This window comes from Neomonachus schauinslandi, chromosome X (genome assembly GCF_002201575.2).
Source record: "Neomonachus schauinslandi chromosome X, ASM220157v2, whole genome shotgun sequence".
NCBI classification, from domain to species: domain Eukaryota; kingdom Metazoa; phylum Chordata; class Mammalia; order Carnivora; family Phocidae; genus Neomonachus; species Neomonachus schauinslandi.
The window spans coordinates 70,460,822-70,486,559 of NC_058419.1; the positions used below are offsets into that span (position 1 = coordinate 70,460,822).

Consider the following 25,738-nt stretch of genomic DNA (forward strand, 5'->3'; position numbering starts at 1 on the left):
TAAATAAATAAATAAATAAATATTTGGTAGAATTTCCCTATGAAGCCATCTGGCCTGGGACTTTTGTTTGTTGGGAAATTTTTGATTACTGATTCAGTTTCTTTACTGGTTATCAGTCTGTTTAAATTTTCTATTTCTTCCTGTTTCAGTTTTGGTAGTTTATATGTTTCTAGGAATTAATCCATGTTTTTCTAGGTTGTCCAGTTTGTTGGCATATAATTTCTCATAAGATTCTCTTATAATTGTTTGTATTTCTGTGGTGTTGTTATTTGTCCTCTCTCATTTGTGATTTTCTTTATTTGGGTCCTTTCTCTTTTCTTTTTGATAAGTCTAGCTAGGGGTTTATCAATTTTGTTATTTTTTTCCAAGAACCAATACCTGGTTTCATTGATCTGTTCTTTTTTTTTTTTTAAGATTTATTTATTTATTTGAGAGAGAGTGCAAACAGAGGGGAGGGGTTCATGGAACGATGAAAGGCTTGATCTCGGGGTTCTGAGATCACGACCTGAGCCAAAACCAAGAGTTGGATGCCCAACTGACTGTGCCACCTGGACACCCCTTCATTTATCTGTTCTACTGGGGTTTTTTTTAGTTTCTGTATAATTTATTTCTGCTCTAATCTTACTTATTTTCCTTCTTCTGATGGCTTTAGGCTTCATTTGTTCTTTATTTACCTAGTTTAGGTTTAAGGTTAGGTTGTTTATTTGAGATTTTTCTTCTTGAGGTAGGCTTATATTGCTATATACTTCCCTCTGAGGACCACTTCTGCTGCATCCCAAAGGTTTTGGACTATTGTGTTTTCATTTTCATTTGTTTCCATGTATTTTTTTATTTCTTCTTTGATTACCTGGTTGACCCATTCATTCTTTAGTAGCATGTTGTTTAACCTCCATGTATTTGTGGCCTTTCCTAATTTTTTCTTGTGGTTCTCTTCAAGTTTCATAGTGTTGGGGTCAGAAAATATTCATGTTATGATCTCAATCTTTTTGTACTTGTTGAGCCTGATTTGACCTAGTATGATCTCTTCTGGAGAATGTCCCATGTGCACTCAAAAAGAATATGTATTCTGCTGCTTTGGGATGAAATGATCTGAATATATCTGTTAAGTCCATCTGGTCTGTTATGTCATTCAAAGCCATTGTTTCCTTGTTGATTTTCTGCTTAGATGGTCTGTCCACTGCAGTAAGTGGAGGTATTAAAGTCTCCTGTTATTATTGTACTATTACCAATGAGTTCCTTTATATTTGTTAGTAATTGTTTTATATATTTGGGTGCCCCCATGTTGGGTGCATAAATATTTACAGTTGTTAGATCTTCTTGCTGGCTTGTCCCCTTTATTATTATATAGTACCCTTCTTTGGGTACTGTTGTTACAATCTTTGTTTTATTTTTTTTTAAAGATTTTATTTATTCATTTGAGAGAGAGAGAGAGACAGAGAGAGCACAAGCAGGGGGAGAGGCAGAGGGAGAAACAGACTCCCAGCTGAGCCAGGAGCCCAATGTGGGGCTTGATCCCAGGACCTGGAGATCATGACCTGAGCCGAAGGCAGATGCCCAACCATCTGAGTCACCCAGGTGCCCCTAGTCTTTGTTTTAAAGTCCAGTTTGGGGACGCCTGGGTGGCTCAGTTGGTTAAGTGTCTGCCTTCGGCTCAGGTCATGACCCCAGGGTCCTGGATCAAGACCCACATCAGACTCCTTTCTCAGCAGGAAGCCTACTTCTCCCTCTGCCTGCCACTCCCTCTGCTTGTGCTCACTTGCTCTCTCTCTCTCTCTGACAAATAAATAAAATTTTAAAAAATAAAGTCCAGTTTGTCTGAGATAAATATTCCTACTCCATTTTTTAAAAATATCCCTGGGGCGCCTGGGTAGCTCAGTCATTAGGCGTCTGCCTTCAGCTTGGGTCGTGATCCCAGGGTCCTGGGATCGAGCCCCACATCGGGCTCCCTGCTTCACGGGAAGCCTGCTTCTCCCTGTCCCACTCCCCCTGCTTGTGTTCCCTCTCTCACTGTGTCTCTCTGTCAAAAAATAAATAAAATCTTAAAAAAAATATATCCCTTTGTGTGATAGATGTTTCTCCATCCCCTCACTTTCAATCTGCAGGTGTCTTTAGGTCTAAAATGCGTCTCTTGTAGGCAGCATATAGATGGGACTTGTTTTCTTATCCATTCTGACACCCTATATCTTTTGATTGGAGCATTTAGTCCATTTACATTCACAGTAATTATTGGTAGATACGTATTTAGTGCCATTTTATCCCTTGTTTTGTCATTGTTACTGGAGATTTTTCTTGTTCCTTTCTAGTCTTTGTCATTTTTTTATCTTTCTTTCCCACTCAAAGAGTGCCGTTTAATATTACTTGCAGGGCTGGTTTAGTGGTCACAAACTCTTCTAGTTTTTGTTTGTCTGGGAAACTCTTTATCTCTCCTTCTATTCTGAATGATAGCCTTGCTGGATACAGTATTCTTGGCTGCAGATTTTTCCCGTTCTGCATGTTGAATATATTATGGCACTCCCTTCTGGCTTGCCAAGTTTCTGTGGAGAGATCTGCAGCTAACCTTATGGGTCTTCCCTTGTAAGTTAAGAACTTCTTTTGTCTTGCTGTTTTTAGAATTTTTTTCTTTATCACCATATTTTGCAAATTTAATTACAATATGTCTTGGTGTTGGTCTGCTTTTGTTGATATTGATGGGAGTTCTCTGTGTCTCCTGGATTTTTATGTCTGTTTCTTTCCCCAGATTAGGGAACTTCTCAATTATTATTTCTTCAAATAAACTTTCTGCTCCCTTTTCCCTCTCTTCTTCTTCTGGGGCTCTTATGATATGAATGGTGTTACATTTGATGGAATCACTGAATTCCTTAAGTGTATTCTCATGATCCATAACTACTCTTTGTTTATTGTGCAGCTTCATTATTTTCTGTTATTCTATCTTCTTTATCACTTATTTGTTGCTTTGCTTCTTCCATCCTGGTGATCATTACATCCAGTTGGTTTTGAATCTTAGTTATTGCATTTTCCATTTCTAATTGTTTTTTAACTCTTTTATCTCTGCGATAAGGGTCTCCCTGCAGTCTTCCATGCTCTTCTCAAGCCCAGTGTGTATCCTTATGATTGTTGCTTTAAATTCTCCATCAGGCATGTAACTTACATCTGTCTTGATTACATGTCTGGCCATGACCTTTTGTTGTTCTTTCTTTTGAGATGAATTCCTCCATCTTGGCATTTTGTCTATGCCTCTGCCTTCTTCTGTGTGTGCCTATTATGTTTCCTGCTCCTGAGAGTAATGGCTCTATGAGGAAGAGGTCACTTAGTGCTCAGGGCCTGGGCACTCAGGGAGTGTTTCTTGAGTGTGCTGCATGCACTCTGCTGGTGTGTTTTGGCTGCTTTATTCTTTAGGTCATTTGTCTGCAGAGACGTTCCTTGCCTGCCGTGGGCAGTTTTTGGACCTTTGCCAGAGTATAGGGAGTTTTAAATAGGCAGGCTCTGGTCTGCTTGTTAAATGAGACCCGATGCTACTTCCATTAGAACTGAAGAAGCCTTGCAAAACTTTTTGGTCAGTAGTTGAGGTTCATGCAGAGGTGTGTGCTGGCCTTCTGGGGAAGGGGCCTGCTGCACTGGGACTGAGGCACACTTGCCAGAGTAGGGCAGTACCAGCAGAGCACAGTGGGGGCAAGACCTGGTGTTAGCAGGTTAGGCAGCCAGTGTTGATGCTGTTCTGTTTACTGAAGTTCGTTTATGCCGAGGGGCAGGGGAGGGAAATGGCACCAGCCAGCTCCATTTTCCCTGGAGTGCGGTCTCCATGCTTGCTGTTCTGAGGGAAGCACTCCCAGAAGAGCGAATAATTTCCCCTTGTACATACCAGGCGTTTTTCTGATTGCTCTTTTCACACTGTCTGTCTCCAGGTTGCTTGCCTGCCTGAAGCAGTGCAGAGCACTTTGGACTCTATCCTAGCCAAGTCTGCTGACTATTAAAACTCCAAACTTTAGTGACCTGCTGTGGCAGGGACCTGCTCTTGTCTTCTGGGGGAGGGTCTCGCTGTGCTGGGGCTGATGGAGGTTTGACCCAGAAGGGCAGCTGCGCCACAGTGCAGCGGTGTGGGATTTGGAGCAGAGCAGGCTAAACAGCCAGCACCCTGGTTAGCCACCCTCAGCAGGTATCTCCGTGCCTGTGCTGAGGGAGAGGGGGAAAGAAATGGCGCCTGCTGGCTCGCTCTTCCGTCCCTGCAGAGGCATCTCTTAGAATGACACCTCTCACAGATGTGCTCCAAGAAGACCGAACAGTCTCTCCCGCGCACGCCAGGGGCAATCTTCAGATCACCCTGTCTGCCCCCCAGGGTTGCTTGCCTGCCTTCTCTCCAGGAGTAGAGCAGTGCCCTCATGGCTCTATCCCAGCCATGCCCGTGGACCTCTAAAACTCCAGTCTTTGAGCCCCACTGGTGGAAAAACTCACCAAAAAATCAGCCCCTCTCATTTTCCTAGCCAATGGCTTTGGGGAAGTGTTCTCCTTGTGCATATCCCTGTGTGCCCCACTGTCCCTCGCCTTTCTCTACAACCAGGGCCCCCTCCCCTCCATAGGACCCATGATCCATTTCTCCCTAAAACCACATCTCTGCACTTCCTACCTTCCTCAGTGTGGACTCTTCTCTCCCTCTGGTTGTGCAGTTTGTTCTGCCCGTGCTCAGGTCGATGTCTTGGGTATTCAGAATCATTTGATAGTTATTTAGCTGTGTTCAAGGGATGAGGCAAGCTGCCATCTTAGCTCCCCACCTCTGCTGAATTTTAACATACTTTTATGAATTCCAGTGGTGAGCTCCTTGGTGATCCTTATTTTATAGATGGATTTATTCCAGCTGAGAATGTATTGTATGTCCCCAGTTTTTATTAAAAAATTCAGCACTACCTCCATTAGTTATTGGCAAGATTTGAAGATTGGAAGTGATAAAAGTCTCTAAATTTAGAGAATTTAAAATTCTCTAAAAATGTAAAGTTAGCTTTTTTAACCTGCAAAACCCCTTATTAGTATATTAATATTAAAAATGCAGGGCGCCTGGGTGGCTCAGTTGGTTGGGCGACTGCCTTCGGCTCAGGTCATGATCCTGCAGTCCCGGGATCGAGTCCCGCATCGGGCTCCCTGCTCGGCAGGGAGTCTGCTTCTCCCTCTGACCCTCCTCCCTCTCATGCTCTCTGTCTCTCATTCTCTCTGTCTCAAATAAATAAATAAAATCTTTAAAAAAAAAATGCAGGTAGTGAAGATTATAATGGTACAGATTAAACCGATTTTCATAATTACATTATTTCATATAACTTTCAGCTTGGAACTTGGCTGTGCAATGTGGCAGAGACCCAGTGACAATGAGAGAGTTTTTCATCCTCTCTTACAAGGTAAGTCTCTTCTAGTAAATATCTCACGAATGGACCACAACAAAGATATGACCACTGTGGCTATTTTCAAGGGCTAAATATAAAGTGGTATTGGCTTTTAATCTAGAAAATTTTAGAATACATGTCTAAACAGGAATGACCTAAGGAGCATTTGTTCCCTGTAGGATACAATGTGCAAATATGAAGCAGTTCTCCCCATACCAAAATATTACAGCCAACCACCAGGGAGCCTGAAGTTTTACCATAAGAGACTTATTTCTTTGCTTTTGAAGGAATTCAGTCTCCCAGAGTCCTATATTAAAATACAACTCTCTTTAGGAGAGGAATACTCTAAGTTACCAACTAATAAAACATTAGGAAGGGTTATAAATCTGTAGGAGTATAGAATAGGTATCTGGGGAAATGAGGAGGTGAAAAGAATGCTAAGAATCTTGGGCCTACTTTATAATTTTTCTTAGAGAAGGTTCTGTATGTAAGGATTTGGAAGCTTGTTTTGCAATTATAAGCATTTTTAAATAGTCATTAGTCTCCAAGGTAGAGATTAAATGCCAGAAAGGGAAGAATATTAATTAGAGAATAAAAGGAGAGAGGGGCTAAAAATGTCTCTCTTACACATTCAGGAGTACACCGTCTGATATGTTGAGACAGATTAAATGTTAAGAGTTTTAGAACTGGAAAGAACTATAGAGATAATCTCGCATATCTCCCTCATTTTATATACTAGTAACCTGAGACCTAGAGAGATAAGGTGTTTTGAAATGCTATTAATTCAGTGACAGTGATGATTATGGTCACTAAACATCTTGGGAGATTAAGAAATAGTCTTTGAAAGTTTAGGTATAATTGCCACTTAAATTAGGTGAAATAAATTAGTTTTAGTTTGAACCTTTGTGATAGCAGTAGTAGGGTTCTATGTAAGAATCCCGAGTGGCCTAGAGGTTTATTGTGGTAAAAGCTGGGAGTTTTTCCTAAAGTTAGAGGACAAGGTTTAATGATGAGGTTATGCCTAATAATGCCTGTCAAGATTTGACATTGTCTCTTTCAACCATGACAGTATATGTGCTAATTTCAGCTTTATTCAATACAAAGGGGAAATCTATTTGCCAGGGGGAAAATCTCTTGGAAATTATAACACAAAGCAAGAAATAAATCACTAGATAGAAATACAGGGCCAAATGACAGTACCTATCACTGGGAAGATAGGAAAATTGCAAAGAAATGAAGCTTTTTATCTCTAGAAAGGTTCTTAAAAACAATGGAAAGTAATATAAAATTAAAACCATAAATCAGTGTTATAGTCTATATCGTTTTTAAGGTGAGGTGTGTTTTCCCAGCTGAATTTTTTCTTTCAGACAGGATGTTGCTGATTTTCATTCTGATTGTTTCTGTTCACCTGGCAGAATTCGCAGTATTCATTGATGTTCTGGTTATTTCTTATCAGCTGTCCCAGTTTTGTCCTTCTGATCAAGTAATTCTGATTGCACAGAAAACATGTTTACTTATGGCAGCTGCAGTTGATCTAGAGCAAGGGAGAAAAGCTTCAACAGCTTCTGAACAGGTAATGTGCAACCTTCAAAGAAAACACAAGAAAGAGTTTAGTGTGCTATTTGGTGTGTTTGCCTTCCCTGATGCAGTTCTTTCTGATTTTCTTTAAAGAACCCTTTCATCCTTTCCAGGAGCATCTTGATTTCAAAGGTTTGTAATGGTTCATTCCTTCCTAAGGAAAGGTCACATTTGGCTTAGCCTCATCTTTTAAAAAGATTGAATATCTCTTCTTTGAAAATGCCTCTTCCCGTGGACCACTCTTTCCGAATCTGTTTTTAGATAATTCTTCATCATCTCCCTGCAATCATATGTGGCCCATAAGAAACAGTTTTCTCTATTTTTTTTTTCCTTTTACATATTCTCTAAGGAAGAATTCATCTACCTCCACAGCTTCGATAGCCATCTGATTACTTACTTGGATTGTTTTTCTTCACTCTAATTGCATTTGCTTTCTTCGACCCAGGCCCTTAAATATTTTATCAGTAACTCAGTTTTAACAATAAAAAGACAGAATTCCTACTTTTGCCTGAATTCCACTCTTAGCTTTGTAAACCTTACCCCTTCTAGAAAATGCCAGCATCAACATCTCAGTCTCCCATAGACCAGAGTATTGGTTTGTCTTTAGTTTTCTACTGTCTTTCTTCCAAGCTAAGAAAATGGTCTCCAAGTTGGACCACTAGCATTTTTGGTATGATTTTAATATCTAGTGCTCTCTGCTTTTTCTCTCTTACCTACACAAAGAAAACTTCCCAATTTCCCATACTTGCCAGCTTTTCTTTCCAAATGGTATAAAATCCTTCTTGCTGTTTATTTCCTTCCTTCTGTTAATTGCTTCTTTCATATGATTCTTCAGATCTGGAACAAACTGTCACCAGATCTCTGCCAACATATTTCCCTTCCTTTCTGTTCCCTTGTTGACTTCAGCTCAAAAAACATTTGAGTATTAAGTACTCTGCTAGGTACTGGAGATAAAGAAGACAAAATCCTTAACCTTGAGGAGTAAAGGGACCTCTTTTTAGAAACCTTTCCATTTTAAAAGAATATGAGAAAAGAATCTATGTGCCCCAGAACAAAAAGAAAAGCAATCATTTTGCTTCTTTTAAAAAGCATGGGTAAATGCAATTTTATTCTCAATAGGGTCTTTTGCTTTACTTAAAAAGAGTAATAGCATCTAGTTTTTGCATGGTGCTTTTAACCTTTTAGAAGTTTTTCCCTTAGGGGCACCTGGGTGACTCAGTCAGTTGAGCATCTGACTTTTTTTTTTAATCTTTCTTTTAAAATTTTATTATATTAGTCACCATACAGTACATCATTAGTTTTTGATGTGGTGATCCACGATCCATTGTTTGTGTATAACACCCAGTGCTCCATGCAGTACTTGCCCTCCTTAATACCCATCACCGGGCTAACCAATCCCCCCCCCCCCCGACTCTTGATTTCAGCTCAGGTCATGATCTTACGGTTGTGAGATTGAGCCCCACTCCACACTGGGCTCTGTGTGCTCAGCGGGGAGTCTGCTTGAGATTCTCTCCCACTCCTTCTCCCTGTGCATCTGCTCCTCCCCTCACTTGCACACGCTTTGTCTGTCTCTCTAAAATAGAGAAACAAATCTTTTTTCAAAAAGTTTTTCCCTTACATTGGTAGTCCTGACTTTATTAAATTTTGTATCTCAATGAATAGAGATCAAATTGATGTGAGGGAAATTTCACAAACTCTTAAGTACAGTCCTTAATTGTTTTGTTTGTTTCCAACAACTGTGCTTTTTTGTGTGTGTTCTTTCTCTTGCAAATGTTAATGGTTTCTAAGAACTCTAACCTAGTAACCCTTCTATAATCATCTTTGCTTTTGAAAGAATATCTATTTAGGTAATTGAAGATGCATTTCTGCCTTTCACCATCTAAGTCTGGTCCCTGTAAATTAGACCATGGTGTTCTGTCTGTCTCATGAAGACTTGTTGAGTTCTCTTCTATTCATCTGCTCCTTGTTCTCTAAATGCTCATTAATTTGAGTATTTCCAAATACTCGATGATGAAGGAATATAGATGGAATGTATAGTTTTATCAACATTGTCTCTACTCTCCTGAGTATGAGTTGGGGGGAAGTGAGGGATGCTTTAAAAAAATATATAGCAGTTATAATATACCATTGTATATATATATACCACATCTTCTTATCCACCCATCTATCAGTGGACCCTTGGGTTGCTTCTGTATCTTGGTTATTATAAAATAATGCTGCAGTAAACATAAGGATGCATATATCTTTTTTGAATTAGTGTTTTTGTTTTCTTTGGCAGATACCCAGTAGTAGAATTACTGCATCATATGGTATTTCTTTATTTAATTTTTTTTCAACTCCTTACATGTGTGAACAGGCTTATTTATTTCAGGTGAAAATGAAATCTGTACTTAAGTTCAACCAAAAAGTGAGAACATATTAACTAATGCGTGTCATGTAAGAATCTTACACTGATATGCATTCAATTTTCCCTTCCATCTTTTGTACTATTGTTATTACACATTTTACTTTTTTTTTTATCAGACAAACTGGATTTGATTTGATTTGATTTGATTTGATTTGATTTATTTATTTTATTTTTTATTCTTATGTTAATCCCCATACACATTTTACTTTTACATATGTTATAAACTCTCAATATATTGTTCTTATTTTTGATTAGGCCGTCATTTTATTTTAAGAGCTATTAAATAGAAGTAAAATGTTCTTTATATTTATGTACATTTTAAGGGCTTCCTTGAATCTTCATTTCTTTTTTTTTTTAAGATTTTATTTATTTATTTGACAGAGAGAGAGACAGCGAGAGAGGGAACACAAGCAGGGAAGTGGGAGAGGGAGAAGCAGGCTTCCGGCTGAGCAGAAAGCCTGATGTGGGGCTCGATCCCAGGACCCTGGGACCATGATCTGAGCCGAAGGCAGATGCTTAATGACTGTGCCACCCAGGTGCCCCAAATCTTCATTTCTTTGTTGAGATCCACATTACTGTTTGATATCCTATTCCTTTTGCCTCAAGAACTTTAACATTTTTTTGTAGTGTTGATCTATTGAATTTCCCCAGTCTTTTTCTGAAAAAGCATTTTTCCTTTATTTTTCAAACAGAGTTTTACTGTGTGTAGAATTTAGAGCCATCAGTTCTTTTTTTAATTTTAGCACTTTAAAGATGTCACTCCACTGTTGTTGGGCTTGCACAATTGCTGAGGAGTCTGTTAGCCTCATCTTTGTTCTATATACAGATATCTTATTTTTTCCTATTGACTGTCTATAAGATTTTCTCTTTTCTCTTTGTTTTGTAGCAGTTCGAATATAGTATATCTAGGTTAAAATTTAAAAAAAAATCCTTGCCATTCTCGGAGCGTTTTGCAACTATGGTTTGATGTGTTCCATTAATTTTGAAAAATTCTTTACCACTATCTCTTTGTTTTTTTTTCTGTCCCGTTTATCTCTCTTTTCCTCTTAGGATTCAAATTACACATATAGTAGACTATATGATATTGTCCCACAGGTCTGGTATGTTGGGTTGTTTCTTTTTTTCTCATTTTTTTCAATGTAAATATTAAATATTTAATATGTAAATATTAAACAACATAGTACTGCACAAGCAAGGCACCAAATAAGAAATCAAACAGCAAATGAAAATATGTCTCAAAACCTATGGGATACAGCAAAAGTGGATTTTACAGAGAAATTTACGCTATAAATGCTTGTATTAAGAAAAATGTTCAAATAAACAACTTAACATTACACCACAAGGAACTAGAAAAAGAAGAAACTTAGCTGAAGTTTAGAGGAGAAGGAAATAACAAAGAAAAATCAGAAATTAATAAAGTAGAGACCAGAATAAATAATAACACTGAAAGTAATGACCAGGTTTTCCAAAAAAATAAACAAAATTGGCAGTGCTTTAACTACATTAACTAAGAAAAAAAAGAGATGACTCAGAAATCAAAATGAGAAATGGAAGAGAAAACAACACAGCGGATAACCACAGAAATACATTAGGGTGATAACAGATTACTATAAACAGTTATACACTAACAAATCAGATAACTTAGAAAAGTAAAATCAGATAATTCCTAAAAACGTACAAATTACCAAGATTGAATCATGAATCTTAAATCTAAGAAATAGGAAATCTTCTCATACCAACAACAAGAGTGAATGTTGAATTAGGAATCAAAAATCTCACAACACAGAAAAGCCCAAGACTACATGGTTTCCTTGGTGAATTCTACCAAACATTAAAAAAATAATTAATGAACATCTTTATCAAAATCTTACAAATAATGGACCAGAGGGAACACATTCAAAATCATTCTGTGAGGCCAGTATTACCTTGATACCAAAGTAGGATAAAAACAATACAGGAACAAAAAAGTCCAGTTTGTACAATATAAGTATTACTACTCTGGCTTTCTTTTGACATCCATTTGCATGATAAATATTTCTCCACCCCCTCACTTTCAATCTGCAGGTGTCTTTAGGTCTAAAATGAGTCTCTTATTGGCAGCATATAAACGGGTCTTGCTTTTTAATCCGTTCGGACACCCTGTGTCTGTTGATTGGAGCATTTAGTCCATTCACATTCAAAGTAGTTCTTGAGAGAGTTGTATTTAATGCTATTTTATAAGTTGTTTTGTCATTGTTCCTGGAGATTTTTCTCTGATCCTTTCTTGTCATTGTCACTTGTAGTCTCTCCTTTGCGCTGAAAGAGTCCCCTTTAATATTTCTTGCAGGGCTGATTTAGTGGTCACAAACTACTTTAGTTTTGTTTGGGAAACTCTCTCTCCTTCCATTCTGAATGATAGCCTTGCTGGATACATTATTCTTGCTGTAGATGTTTCCCATACAGCATGTTGAATATATCATGCCGCTCTCTTCTGGCTTGCCAAGTTTCTGTTGAGAAATCTCTAGCTAGCTTTATGGGTCTTCCCTTAAGGGCTTCTTTTGTTTTGCTGCTTTTAAGATTTTTTCTTTATCACTATATTTTTCCAGTTTAATTACAGTATATCTTGGTGCTGGTCTGTTTTTGTTGATTTTGATGGGAGTCCTCTGTGCCTCCTAGATCTCAGTGTCTCCTTCCTTCCCCAGATTAGGGAAGTTTTCTGCTGTTATTTCTTGAAATAAATTTTCTGCCCACATTTCTCTTTCTTCTGGGACTCCTATAATATGAATGTTACACATTTCATGGAGTCACTGAGCCCTGAGTCTATTCTCATGTTGCATAATTCTTCATCTCTTTTGTTCAGCTTCATTATTTTCCATTATTTTATCTTCTAGGTCACTAATTCGTTACTCTGCTTCTTCCAGCTTGTTGTTCATTGCATCAAGCCTGTTTTCGATCTTGTTTATTGTACCCTTCATCTCTGATTGATTCTTTTTTCAATCTTTTATCATTGTGCTGAGGGTCTCACTGTTGTCTTCTATTCTTTTCTCAAGCCTAGTGAGTATCCTTATGATTATTGCTTTAAATTCTCTATCGGGGGCAGCGACATGGCTCAGTCAGTTAAGCAACTGACTCTTGATTTCAGCTCAGGTCATGATCTCGGAGTCATGAGACTGAGTCTCGTGTCAGGCTCTGCACTTAGCAGGGAGTCTGCTTGAGATTTTCTCTCTCTCTCTCCCTCTGCCTTGTCCACCTCCACTGTCTGTCTCTCTCTCCCTCTCTGTAAAATGAATGAATGAATGAATGAATGAATAAATAAATAAATTCTTTATCAGGAACGTTACTTATATCTGTTTCACTTAGATCTATGGCCATGGCCTTATGTTGTTCTTTCATTTGGATAAATTCCTACATCTTGGAATTTTGTCGAAGTCTCTGCTTTCTTCTTTGTGTTAGAAAAGCCAGTTATGTCTCCTGCTCCTGAAAGTAATGTCCTTATGAATAAGAATTCATGTCATGCCCAGGGCATGGTGCTTCAGGGAGCATCTCTGGTGTGTGCTTTGTGCGCTCTGCTGTTGTGTTTTGCCTGCTCTGTCCTTCAGGCCAGTCGTCTGCAGAGGTTCTCCTTGCCTGTTGTGGGCAGTGTTTGGTCCCTGGCCTGCATGTGGCAAGTTTTAACTAGGTGTGCTGCAGTTTGCTTGTGAAATGAGACCTGACACCAATTCCACCAGGACAGAGGCCCTGCAGAACTCTCTAGTTGGGAGATATGGTGTGGGCAGAGGTTTATGCTGGTCTTTTGGGGGAGGGGCTTGCCATGCTGGGACTGAGGTAGGCTTGACTGAGAAGGGCAGTCCCACCAGAGCACAGGGGGGTGGGGTTTTGTGTAAGCAAGTTAGGCAGCTATTGTCCATGCTGAGCTGCTTCCCTCAGGTGGTTCTGTGTTTATGCTAAGGGGCTGGGGGACGAAATGGCACCAGCCAGCTCTTTTCTTCTCAGAGAGGCCTGAAGGAATAATCTCCCACTGTATGCCCCAGACATTCTTCAGATCTCTATTTCCATGCTGTCTTACCCCGGTTGTTTGCCTGCCTTCTTTCCAGGAGCAGCACAGTGCCCTCAAGTTTCTATCCCAGCCAAGCCTGCTGACCTTTAAAACTCTAGGCTGTAAACCCCACTGGTTGCAAGAACTCCTGAAATTCAGCTCCTCTCATTTTCCAAGCCAGTGGCTTTGGGGAAATGTTCTCCTTGTCCATTCCCCTATATGCTCCTCTCTCTTTCTCTCTCTCTCTCTCTCTCGCCCTTCTCCATGACCACAGCTCCCTCTCTTCCGAAGCACTTGTGATCTGTTTCTCCCTTAAACCACGTCTCCACACTTCCTACCTTCTTTGATATGGCGTCTTCTCTCCCTTTAGCTGTAGAGTTTGTTCTGTCAGTCTTCAGGTTGATTTCTGGGGTATTTAGGATGATTTGATTGTTATCTAGTTGTGTTCATGGGACGAGACGAGCATGGTGTCCTCCACTCTGCCATCATCTTCCTCTCCCATTCCTTCTATTTTTAATTTTTTGAGCAATAAAAAAGAATGATACGTGATGATTTGTGACAATATGGATGGACCTTGAGTGTATTATGTTAAGTGAAATAAGTCAGACAGAGAAAGGAAGTATAAACCATATGATCTCAGTTATGTGTGGAATCTAAAAAGGAAAACAAAAAAAAAGAAAAAGGAAAAAACAAACAAGCAAACAGACTCTTAAATACAGAGAACAAAGGTGATTGTCAGAGGGGAAATGGATAGGGTGATGGGCGAAATAGGAAAAGTGAATTAGGAGATACAGATGTCCAGTTATAAAATAAATAATTTGTGGACATGAAAAGTACAGCATAGGGAATATAGTCAATAACATTTTAATAACATTATATGGTGACTGTACGTATTGTGGTGAGCATTGAGTAATGTATAGAATTGGCCAATGAATATGTTGTGCAAATGAAACTAATATAACATTGTATGTCAATTATACTTCAATAAAAAATATACAGCCTGGTCCCTGGGTGGCTCAGTCGATTAAGAATCCAACTCTTGATTTCAGCTTAGGTCATGATCTCAGGGTTAGGGTATCAAGCCCCGTGCTCCCACTCTGCACTCAGTGGGGAGTCTGCTTGAGGATTCTCTCCCTCTGCCCCTCCCCCTGCGTGCATGTGCGCTCTCTCTCTGTCTCTAAAATAAATGAACAAATCTTAGGAAAAAAATATACAGCCATTACAATTTATTGAGGAACTACATCTCTTTCCTAAAATGCGTTGGATAAACTGCTGACTAGACAAATCAGGCTGATGGCCTGTGTTTCTGCAGCCTGAATGTTAAGAATTTTTTTTACATTTGCCAAAGGTTGTAAATGAAAATAAAGAAAAATATGTGAAAGATAGTTTGTGTGGCTGGCGAAGCCTAAAACATTTACTGTTTGGCCTTTTATACAAAAGTGTCCTGACCCCTATCCTAGATTATTTTTTAACAGACTTATTGAGGTATAATTAACATACCTTATGATTCACCCAGTAAAGTATACAATTTAATGGGTTTTAGAATATTTAGATTTGTGCAGCTATCAACACAATATAATTTTAAAACATTTTCATCGCTCTAAAAAGATACCACTTACCTATTAAAAGTCACTCCCTGTGCCAGCCAGCAGCCCTAGGCAGCCACTAATCTATTTTGTATCTTTATAGATTTGCCTATTCTGGATATTTCATATAAATATTATCATATGACTTAGTCTTTTCTGACTGGCTCCCTTTATAATTTTTCAATAATTTTTAATAGGTTCACCATGTTGTAGTTTGGATCCATTCCTATTGATGGCTGAATGATATTCCATTGTATGAATATACCACATTTTGTTTATCCATTGATGGATATTGAGTTTTTTCAATTTTCAGCTGTTACAAACTGTGATAAACATTCATATACAAATTTTGTGTGGATATGTGTTTTATCTTCCCTTGAGTATATACGGAATTGCTGGGTTTTATAACTCTATGCTTAATCTTTTGAGGAACTACCAGAGTATTTTCCAAAGCAATGAAACCATTTTACATTCCCACCAGCACTAGGCTAGGGTCCACTTTCTCCACCTCCTTGCCACCACTTGCTATTATATCCTTTAGATTATGGCCATGCTGTGAGTATGAAGTGCTATCTCATTACAGTTTTGATTTGCATTTTTCTAATAAATGAGGATATCATGACTAATAACAAAAGATATGAACATCTTTTCATGTACTTATTTGCCATTTATATATGTTCTTTGGAAAATGTCTATTCAGGTTTTTTTGCCCATTTTTAGTAGGGTTGTTTGTCATCTTATTATTGAGTTCTAATAGTTGTTTTATATTCTTGGTACTAGACTCTTCTCAGATAACAATTTACAATTATTCTCTTTCATTATGTGGGTTGTCTTTTTCCTTTTCTTACCAGTGCCCTTTGAAGCACAAACATTTTTAATTTTGATGATACCCATTTTATTTACTTTGTTGTTGTTGTTGCTTGTGCTTTTGGTGTCAATGTTTAAGACTGTTGCCTAATCAAAGATCATTAAGGTTCATCCCTATGTTTTCTTCTAACGGTTTTATATTTTTACTTGCTACATTCAGGTCTATCCATTTCGAGTTAATTTTGTGTATGGTATGAGATGATGGGGGTCCAACTTCATTTTTTCTGCATTTGAATATACAGTTGACCTGGGACCGTTTGTTGGACATTTTCCCCATTGAATTATCTTGTCACCCTTGTTGCAAATCAAGTAACCATAAATGAGGAGGATTATTCCTGTTCCGTTGATGTCTATGTCTATCCTTATGGCAAAATCGTACTCTTTTAATTATTATAGCTTTGTAGTAAGTTTTATAATAGAGATGTGTTAGTCTTCCAATTTTGTTCTTCTTTTTCAAAATTGTTTTGGCTCTTGTGGGTCTTTCGAATTTCCATATGCATGTTGGGATCAAGTTGTCAATTTCTGCAAAGAAGCCAGCTAGGCTTTTGATAGGAATTGCACTGAACCTGTAGATCAGTTTGGAGAGTATTGTGATCTTAACAGTATTAAGTCTTATTACCCATAAATGTGGGATGTCTTTCCCATTCATTTAGGTTTTAATTTCTTTCAGCAGTGTTTTGTAGTTTTCAGAGTATATTTTTACTTCTTTCTTTTTTGTAGTCTAGTAGATTTTCCATTTCTGAGTCAGTTTCAGTAGTTTATATTTCTGGAAATGTGTCCATTATAATCTAAGTGATCTAATTTTTTGGCTTACAGTTGTTCATAGTATTCCCTTATAATCATCTTTTTTATTTCTGTAAGTTTGGTAGTTCTGGCCCCTCTTTCACTCCTAATTTTAGTCATTTGTGTCTTCTTTTTTTTCTTGACCAGTTTATACAACATTTTTTCAATTTTGTTGATCTTTTTCAAGAACCAACTTTGATTTCTTTTATTTTCCTATTATGTTTCTGGTCTCTCTTTCATTAATTCCCACTCTAATCTTTATCATTTTCTTCCTTCTGGTTGCTTAAGTTTTAGTTTGCTTTTCTTCCAGTGTCTTACAGTAGAAGTTTAGCTTAGTGATTTATTTCTTCTTTTTGTAATATCAGCTTTTATAGCTATAAATTTCCCTCTAAGCACTGTGTCTTAAGAGTGAAACACTATAAATCTGAGGGACGCATTCAAACCCATAGCATTCCTCCCTTGGCCCCCCAGAATTCATGTCCTTCTCATGCAAAATACATTCATTCCATCTCAACAGCTCCAAATGTCTTAATTCATTCCAGCATTGACTCAAAAGTCTAAGTCCAAAGTTTCATCTAAATATCATCTATCTGGGTACATTTCATCCTGAGGCTAATTGCTCTCCAGCTGTGAACCTGTGAAATCAGACAAGGTATATGCTTCCAAAATACAATGGAGAGACAGGAATAAGATGGATATTCCCGTTCAGAAAGGAGAAATAGGAAAAAAACCAAGTTAATGGGTTTCAAAGTAAGTCTGAAACCTAATCGGGCAAATAACATTAAACACCAAGGCTTGAGAACAATCCTCCTTGGCTTTGTGTCCCACATTCTGGACCCACTGGGGCTGCAGTTGGGCCCGCAAACCTCTAGGCCCCACACACATGGTTCTGCCAGGTGTAGCCCCATGCTGCAGTTCTCACAGGTTAAGGTTCGGGCTGGAGTCCCTCACAGCAGCTGTGCTGCCCTGGGGTGGAAAGCTCCACTAGGTATTGCCCCTAATGGGGGCCTCCTGCAGTAGCCCCACCCCCACAGAGGCTCTTTGGGCTCCAAAGGTTCCTTGGGCATCTTTTGAAATCTAGGTGGAAGCCGCTATGCTCCCAGCTCTTGCACTCTGCATACCGTGAGATCACCAAGCTGATGACTTCCCAAAGTCTGTAACCTGTACGGTCTGGAGGGGCAGCCATAACAGCCTGCACTGCACTTGGAGTGGCTGTGGAACATGGCACCAGAATTTGAGAAGGGGAGCCAAGGAGGTGCGGTGGCACTGGGCAGCTGTGGCTCCTCCTTTGAAATCATTCTGCCCCTTAGGCCCTTGCACTCTAGGGCTTGTGTTGGGAGGCCATTTTAGGGCTAGCCCCAAGAACTCTGAACTGCCTCAGGTCATTCTTCCATTGCTTTGGACAGTAGGTACTAACTTTTGTTTCGATGGCTGGCCAGTCTCCCCATTGTCTTGGTGTGAATAGCTCCTAGCTTCTGTTGAGATGGTTGAGCCACAGCATTCTCCTTATCAAATTCAGCCATACCTTTAGTGTTCTGTCTTAAACTAGCTTTCTTACTTCTTTCAATATTGATAGGCTGAAAATTTTCCAAATTTTTAAATTGTGCTTCCTTTTTTAAAAAAATATTTTATTTATTTGAGAGCGTGCGAGAGAGCGAGCAACAGCAGGTGGGGGGGCAAAGGGAGAGGGAGAAGCAGCATCTCCACTGAGCAGGGATCCCGATGCAGGGCTTGATGTGGGGCTCAATCCCAGGACCCTGGGATCAACCTGAGTAGAAAGCAGATGCTTAATGGACTGAACCACCCAGGCACCCCTGTGCTTTCTTTTTGATGAGCATTTCCACCTTTAAATCATTTCTCTCTTCTTACATTTTACTGTAAGCATTCAGGAGAAACTAGGCCACTTCTTCAGCACTTTGCTTAGAAATTTCTTTAGCCAAATATCTCACCACCAACACGTATTACCTTCTATAAAATACTAGGACATAAACACAATCCCATCAAGCTCTTTGCTATTTTATAACACGGATGGCCTTTCCTCCAATTTCCATTGTTCCTCACGCCTCATCAGAATGACCTTCAATGTCCATATTTCTACCAACACTCTCTTCACAGTATTCTCAAACTATTCTTCAAGAAGATCTCTGCAGCTCTTCTCTTCTCTTTCTCGGTCCTCATGTAACCGGAGCTCAGGGATGCAAGAGCACCTGGCTCTGGGGGTCCCAGACACACCAGGTTTGGCCATTCGCTGTTGACAAGATCCAAAGGCAGAGAGATGATTGGTGGTGAAACAATAAAGGAATTTATTTCAGTGAGGCCAACGGCGGGGAGACAGCAGACTAGCGTCTCAAAGACTCTCACTGAAGTGCTGCAAATAATTCTAGGTTTATACAGGGAAAACATGGGACAAAGGTCAGTAGGTACATGAAGATACAGTCACTGTCTTGGGGTCAGTCACATGGGGTCTTGCTGGCTCAGGGCAGTCCTTATTGCTTGAGAGGGTAGTTTGGTTCCCATCATGGGATGCTTTGCCCACAGGGTCTTTTGCCTGAGTTAAGAGATAAGCCAAAAAGAAGAACTTTACCAATTAGAAAGTACAGACTGAGGTAAAAAATAGAGGTAGCTGCAGTCCCCTTTCAAATATGAGAATTGGTCTTAACCATTCATTCACAGCAATGTAGATTTTTTCTAGCTCACACCTCCAAACTCTTCCAGCTTCTGCCCATTACACAGTTCCAAAACTGCTTCCATATTTTCAGGTATTTGTTACAGAAGCACCCCACTCTCAGTGCCAGTTTTCTGTCTTAGTTCATTCAGGTTTCTATAACTAAAACACCACAGACTGGGAAGCTTATAAACAACAGAAATTTATTTCTCACAGTTCTTGAGGCTAGAAGTCCAAGATCAAGGTACTAGCATGGTTGTGCTCTCTCATGAGGGCCCTCTTCCTGTTTCATAGTTTGCACCTTCTTACTGTGTCTTCACGTGGTAGAATGGGCTAAGGATCTCTCTAGAGCCTCTTATAAAGGGCACAGATCCCATTTATGAGGGCTCTACCTTTGTGACTTTAGCACCTCCTAAAGGCCCCACCTACTAATACCTGCACCTTTGAGGTTTAAGATTTCAACATATGAACTGGTTGAGGGGTACACATTCAGACCATAGCATACTGCTTGAGCAGCATCCCATAAGTTTTGGTATGTTGTGTTTTCTTTTCATTCATCTCAGATTTTTTTTTTTTCATTGTGATTTCTTCTTTGACCCATTGTTTATTATTTAGTAATCTCTTATTTAATATCCACATATTTGTGAATTTCCCAAACTTTAGTATCTTACTGATTTCTAAGCTTATTCCACTATGGTCAGAGTACATAGTTTGTGTGATTTCATGTTATTTTAACTTTATTTGAAGTTTGTGTTGCAGCCTAGCATATGGTGTATCCTGGAGAAAGTGCCGTGTGTGCTTGAGAAGAATTTGTGTGCTTCTTGTGTTCGTGGAGTGGTCTTTGGATACCTGTTAGGTATAAAAAACAGTGGCTTTATACAATTGCTTTTTAAAACAATTGAGAGAAGAAAAAAGAAATATATATTTATACACTCTTTTATAATTACATAATTATTACATAATTGCTTTAACCAGTGCATTTTTTTCCATTTGGATTCACATTACTATCTGGTGTCATTTGTTTTCAGCCTGAAGAACTTCTCTTACCATTTTTATAAAATGGTTCTGCTAGCAATAAATTCTATCAGCTTTTGTTTAGCTGGGATTTTTTTTTTTGCTTTTTGCTTTCAGTTCTGAAAGATAGTTTTGCTGGATATTAGATTGTTGGTTAACTGTTATTTTCTTTCATCATATTGAATAGGTTATCCCACTGCCTTCTTTATTGAGATTCTATATTGCTGAGACATTTTCATCAAATCTTTGTTAAAGTGTGATTTCCCTTTGTTGTTTGAACATATTTTAAATAGCTGCTTTGAAATCTTTGTCTGCTAAGTTCAGCATCTGGACCCATTTTTCAGTCAGTTCCTGTTGCCTGCTTTTTTCCTGCATTTGGGTTATATTTTACCATTTCTTCGCGTATGTCACAATTTTCTGTTGAAAACTGGACATTATAGATAATATATTGAAGCATCTTTGAATACTCATTCCCCTCTGTGGTTTGTTGTTGTTAATACTTGCTTGTTTATTGGTTTAGTGACTTGGCTGGGCTAGTTCATTGACGTCTATTTCCCTCAGCTGTAAAGAAGTGTACAGCTTCAGATATCACTCCTTAGAGGTCACCATCTTTGCCTGTGGAGTCACCCTGGCCCCTCCTCTACAAAGGGATGGAAGTGGTTTTAGCAGGGCTATTTTTATAATTTCTCTTTCCTTGATATCCTTGTTAACTTTAGAATGGTCTTTTGTTGGTATTAACCCAGATGTTAGTCTTGACTAATTACTAGGGTGGTTGCTTTGTGTGTGGGGGGCAGGGGGCAAGTGAGTGTGTGTGTGCGCGCGTGTGTGCACATGTGCATGTGTGTATTTAAAAATGCTTTTTGGCATTAATTGTTCCATAGCCTGATACAATTAATGTGAGGCCCCTTTGAAAAGTGGTAGGGGTCTTAGTTTTCTCTTACCCTGGTTCCCTCTGTAAACATCCGGCTGGTCTTCTGTGTTGCATGTTGATATCATTGATCTATCAGCCACTTTTTAAGTACTCAACTCCAGAATCTCCTTTTTTTTTGTAGTAGCCTTAGACTTGAACTTCCCCAAGCTGTGTTCCAATTAAAGTCAGTCCTCTTAGGCAGAGATACAGAGCTCACTCTCTAATGAGCTGCTGCTTCTCCTCCTGAGAAGTTTTGTACCACTGTTTTGGAGCTGGAGGTGGGGGCGTGGCACATTTCTGTCAGAGTGATAGTCCAGCTCTATGAGTAAGGGGCTGGGCAAGAGTCATAGTCCCTGGCATTCTGAGCTTGCCTCTCCCAGCATGGAAACTCTGTCCTACAAGCAAGCTGTACTGAGGGCAATTGAGACCCAGTAATTGCAATTTTCCGTGCCTGGTTATAGGGACTGGGTAGAGGAAGAAAGCTCCAGGCCTCTCTTTTGTGCATGTTTATAATAGAGCTCCTACAATACAGACCTGGGGGAGGAGGATGAGAAGTGCTGGCAGCATGCCCCTTCTGGAAATCCCTAGCCTAGAAGCTGAGAATAGAGGGAGCCCCATCTTCTTGGTCACACCCACCTAAAGTAGCACTCACACTGAGCTGGGGGTGGTTGGTGAGCAGATCAGGGTTCAACTATCATGGGTGTTTACTGTCTTATTGAGACGTAGTAGATTTCCTGGAATAGATGTTTCTTCATTTTTTTTTACCCTTTGGGCAATTTCCTGAGACTTTACATGTTTGTGTTTTATAATTCACCAGTTATGGTTGTTTTGCTAGGGAGAGGGTCCATGGAACTCTTCATACCACCATTCTAGAAGTGCTACTCTTCTGTCCTAGATTATTAAAATTGATAGTGCTCACGATTTTCTGTTGAATTCTCATTTTCTGGGACATTAAGAAAAATACAAATGGGGCACCTGGGTGGCTCAGTTGGTTAAGCGTCTGCCTTTGGCTCAGGTCATGATCCCAGGGTCCTGGGATTGAGTCCCGTGTCTGGCTCGCTGCTCAGCAGGGAGTCTGCTTCTTTTCCCTCTGCCGCTCTCCCCTGCTTGTGCTTTCTCTCTCTCTCTCTAAATAAATAAATAAATAAATAAAATCTTAAAAAAAAAATACAAATAGAGGTTAATATTTTTATATAAATTATAAAATGTTCAGTTTAAACTGTAATTTTTCTGTCTTTTTAACTGCTTTTAATGAATATGATATATTATTTTAATTTGCTTAAAGTTTTGTCTGGTTGAGACTAATTTTCTTATTACATTGTTGCCAAATAGACCAAGTTACTGAATCGTGCCCTTGAGCAGATCCATAAATGCAAAGAAATCTGGAATCTCCTGAAAAAAACAGGTACAGTGGGAACTGGGAGTTTGGTAACACAGTTATGAAAGGCATTTCAAGTCTGAATACTCAGTCTGTATCGCCAGAAATTTGTGCCACTTCAGTACTTGATAACCAGTCAAATGGTTATTTGAGGACTAATTTTTCTCTACTGTATGTCTGTACTTTGACTCACTGACACACTGCTTGGAGTAAGAATATTTTTTACTTTGTTTTTTATGGAAGTATAGTATTAAGTATAAAAATAAGATCGTTATTGTTCAGTATGACATTATTGCCCTTAGGTCACTAGATTTCATGTCTAATTTAATCAAGCTCTAATTCTGAGTAAATGTAGGCTACAGAGCATTCCAAACCATAATCATATCAGATACTGTTAACATTTTATTATGAAATAATCAAAATAGTAGTAAACCTTTTAAAATTATATAGTAACTTGCTACTGTTTCTTCATTAAGGATGGTATTGGCTTTTAGGTTTCAGCATACTTTTTTATGTATTGTCCATCTGTTCCTATTTTAGTTAGAATTTTAAAGAATCAATATTGAATTGAATTACATGCCTTTTCAGCTTCTGTAGAGATAATCATATGGTTTTTCTCTTTTAAAGTATTAATATATTGAATTAAAGTAGTAGATTTCTAAAATTAAGTCATCATTGCATTTCTGGAATAAAGCCTACTTGATCATGGTGTGTTATTATAATTGTTGATGAATTTGGTTTCCTAAAATTTAGAAATTACTGGTTTGTTTTTTTCCTTTTGTGTATATGTGATATCTTTGATGGATTTTGATATTGAACTATAGGAATTATAAGGAAGAACATAAACATAAAATTTAATTCACCTTTCTCAATCTATGATAGCCATTTAAAGGAATAAAGACAAAAAGGATAGAGAATACCTAAATAACATTTATAGAAGATTTAATAGAAACATACACTATAGCCTGAAAATAGAAAATTCATCTTCTGTTATGTGCCCTTTGAGCATTTACAAAATTGTTCACAAGGAAAACCTGAATAAATTCCAAGACATAAAAATAAAACAATGTTATCTGATCACAATGCAATACAAAAAGGAATTGATGGAATCAGGACAAACCCTTAACGACTTGGACATTTTAAAACACAGAAACTACAAAATAGCTAGAAAATAATGATCTTGAAAATATAACAGAATCTAAAGTGCTAAAGCAGTTCTCAGAGCAAAATTCATAGCTTTGGAGCGCCTGGGTGGCTCAGTGATTAAGCATCTGCCTTTGGCTCAGGTCATGATCCCAGGGTCCTGGGATCGAGCCCCATATTGGGCTCCCTGCTCAGCAGGAAGCCTGCTTCTCCCTCTCCCACTCCCCCTGCTTGTGTTCCCTCTCTTGCTGTCTCTCTCTCTGTCAAATAAATAAAGTCTTTTAAAAAAAAATTCATAGCTTCAATGACTTTTATTTAAAAAGTATGTCAGAATGCTGTCCACTGAAAACTCAATTTCTTCATTCTAGGAACATAGCTGGGCTACATATATATATCTGCATCTCTATCTAGATGTCATTACAGAATTGAAAATTAAAACAATGAGATACTACTACATACATATTAGAATCGCAAAAATCTAAAACACTGACACCACCAAATGCTGGCAAGTATGTGGAGCTATAGGAAACTCTTATTCATTGCTGGCAGGAATGCAAAATGGTATTACAGACACTTGGAAGACAATTTGGTACTTTGTTGTAAAACTCTTACTATACATTCCAGCAACTGTACTTTTTGGTATTTACCCAAATAAGTTGGAAACTTATGTCCATGCAAAGACCTGCAGGTGGATGTTTATAGAAGCTTTATTCATAATTGCTTAAACTTGGAATCAGCCAAGATATCCTTCAGTAGGTGAATGGATAAATAAACTGTGGTATGTCCAAACAATGAAATATTAGTCAGAGATAAGAAGAAATGAGCTATCAAGCCATGAAAAGTCATGGAGGAATCTTTTTTTAAAAGATTTATTTATTTATTTGAGAGAGAGGGAGAGTGGAGGGAGGGGCAGAGGGAGAGAGAGAATCCTGAAGCAGACTCCCCACTGAGCACGGAGCCCAAGTGTGGGGCTGGATCTAGGACCCCAAGATCATGACTTGAGCCAAAATCAAGAGGCAGCCACTTAACCTGCTAAGCCACCCAGGCACCCCATGGAGGAATCTTAAATGCATATTATTAAGTGAAAGAAACCAATCTGAAAAGGCTACATACCACATGATTCTGACTATATGATATTCCAGAAAAGTCAAAACTGTGGAGAAAATAAAAGGATCACTGGTTGACAGAGGTTACTTGGGGAGGAAAGGATGAACAGACAGAACATAGAGAATTTTTAGAGCAGTGAAACTATTCTGCATGATACTACAGTGGTAGATACCTGTCATTATATATTTGTCAAAACCCATAAAACATACAACATCAGGAGTGAACCCTAATGTAGCTCTGGACTTTGGGTGAAAATGATGTGTCACTGCAGGTTCACTAATTGTAACAAATGTAGCACTATGGCATGGAATGTTCAGTAGTGGGGGATGTTCTTTGAGGGGGGTGGGTTTGGTATATGTGGGAACTTTGTACTCTCTACCCAATTTTGCTATGAACCTAAAACTTCTTTAAAGAATGCCTATTATCAAAAGGACAAGAGATAAAAGTGCTGAAGAGGATGTGGAGAAAAGAGAACCCTTGGCACATTGGTGGGAATGTATAGTTGATAACAGCCACTATGGAAAACCGTTATGGAGGTTCCTCAAAAAATTAAAAATAGAATGATCTAGAAATTTTACTTATGGGTATATATCCAAAGGAAATGATATCGCTAACTCAAAGAGATATCTGCACCCCCATATTCATTGCAACATTATTCACAGTTGGCAAGTCAAGGAAATAATCTAATGTCCATCAAAAGATGAATGGATGAAGAAAATGTGATATGTATATGTCAATATGCATATACAATGAAACATTCAGCCTTAAAAAAGAAGGAAATCCTGCTGCTTACAATGACATGAATGAACCTAGAGGGCATTATGCTAAATGAAATAAGTCAGAGAACTGTTTTTGAACAATTGTTTTTATTTCATTATTTCAGTTTTCTTCCTTGGGGACTTCGTATGTTTGGATCTCC

The 25,738-nt window shown here is 38.6% G+C and overlaps 1 protein-coding gene across 1 annotated transcript in view; it reads left to right on the forward strand.

The window, feature by feature from the left end:
* Window positions 1-25,738, forward strand: part of TEX11 (testis expressed 11) — a 292,288-nt gene that overhangs the window by 204,106 nt on the left and 62,444 nt on the right. The window contains exons 21-23 of the mRNA XM_021679728.1: window positions 5,311-5,381; window positions 6,823-6,939; window positions 22,524-22,596. Coding sequence (XP_021535403.1) covers window positions 5,311-5,381; window positions 6,823-6,939; window positions 22,524-22,596 — 261 coding nt within the window. The remainder of the gene's footprint in view (window positions 1-5,310; window positions 5,382-6,822; window positions 6,940-22,523; window positions 22,597-25,738) is intronic.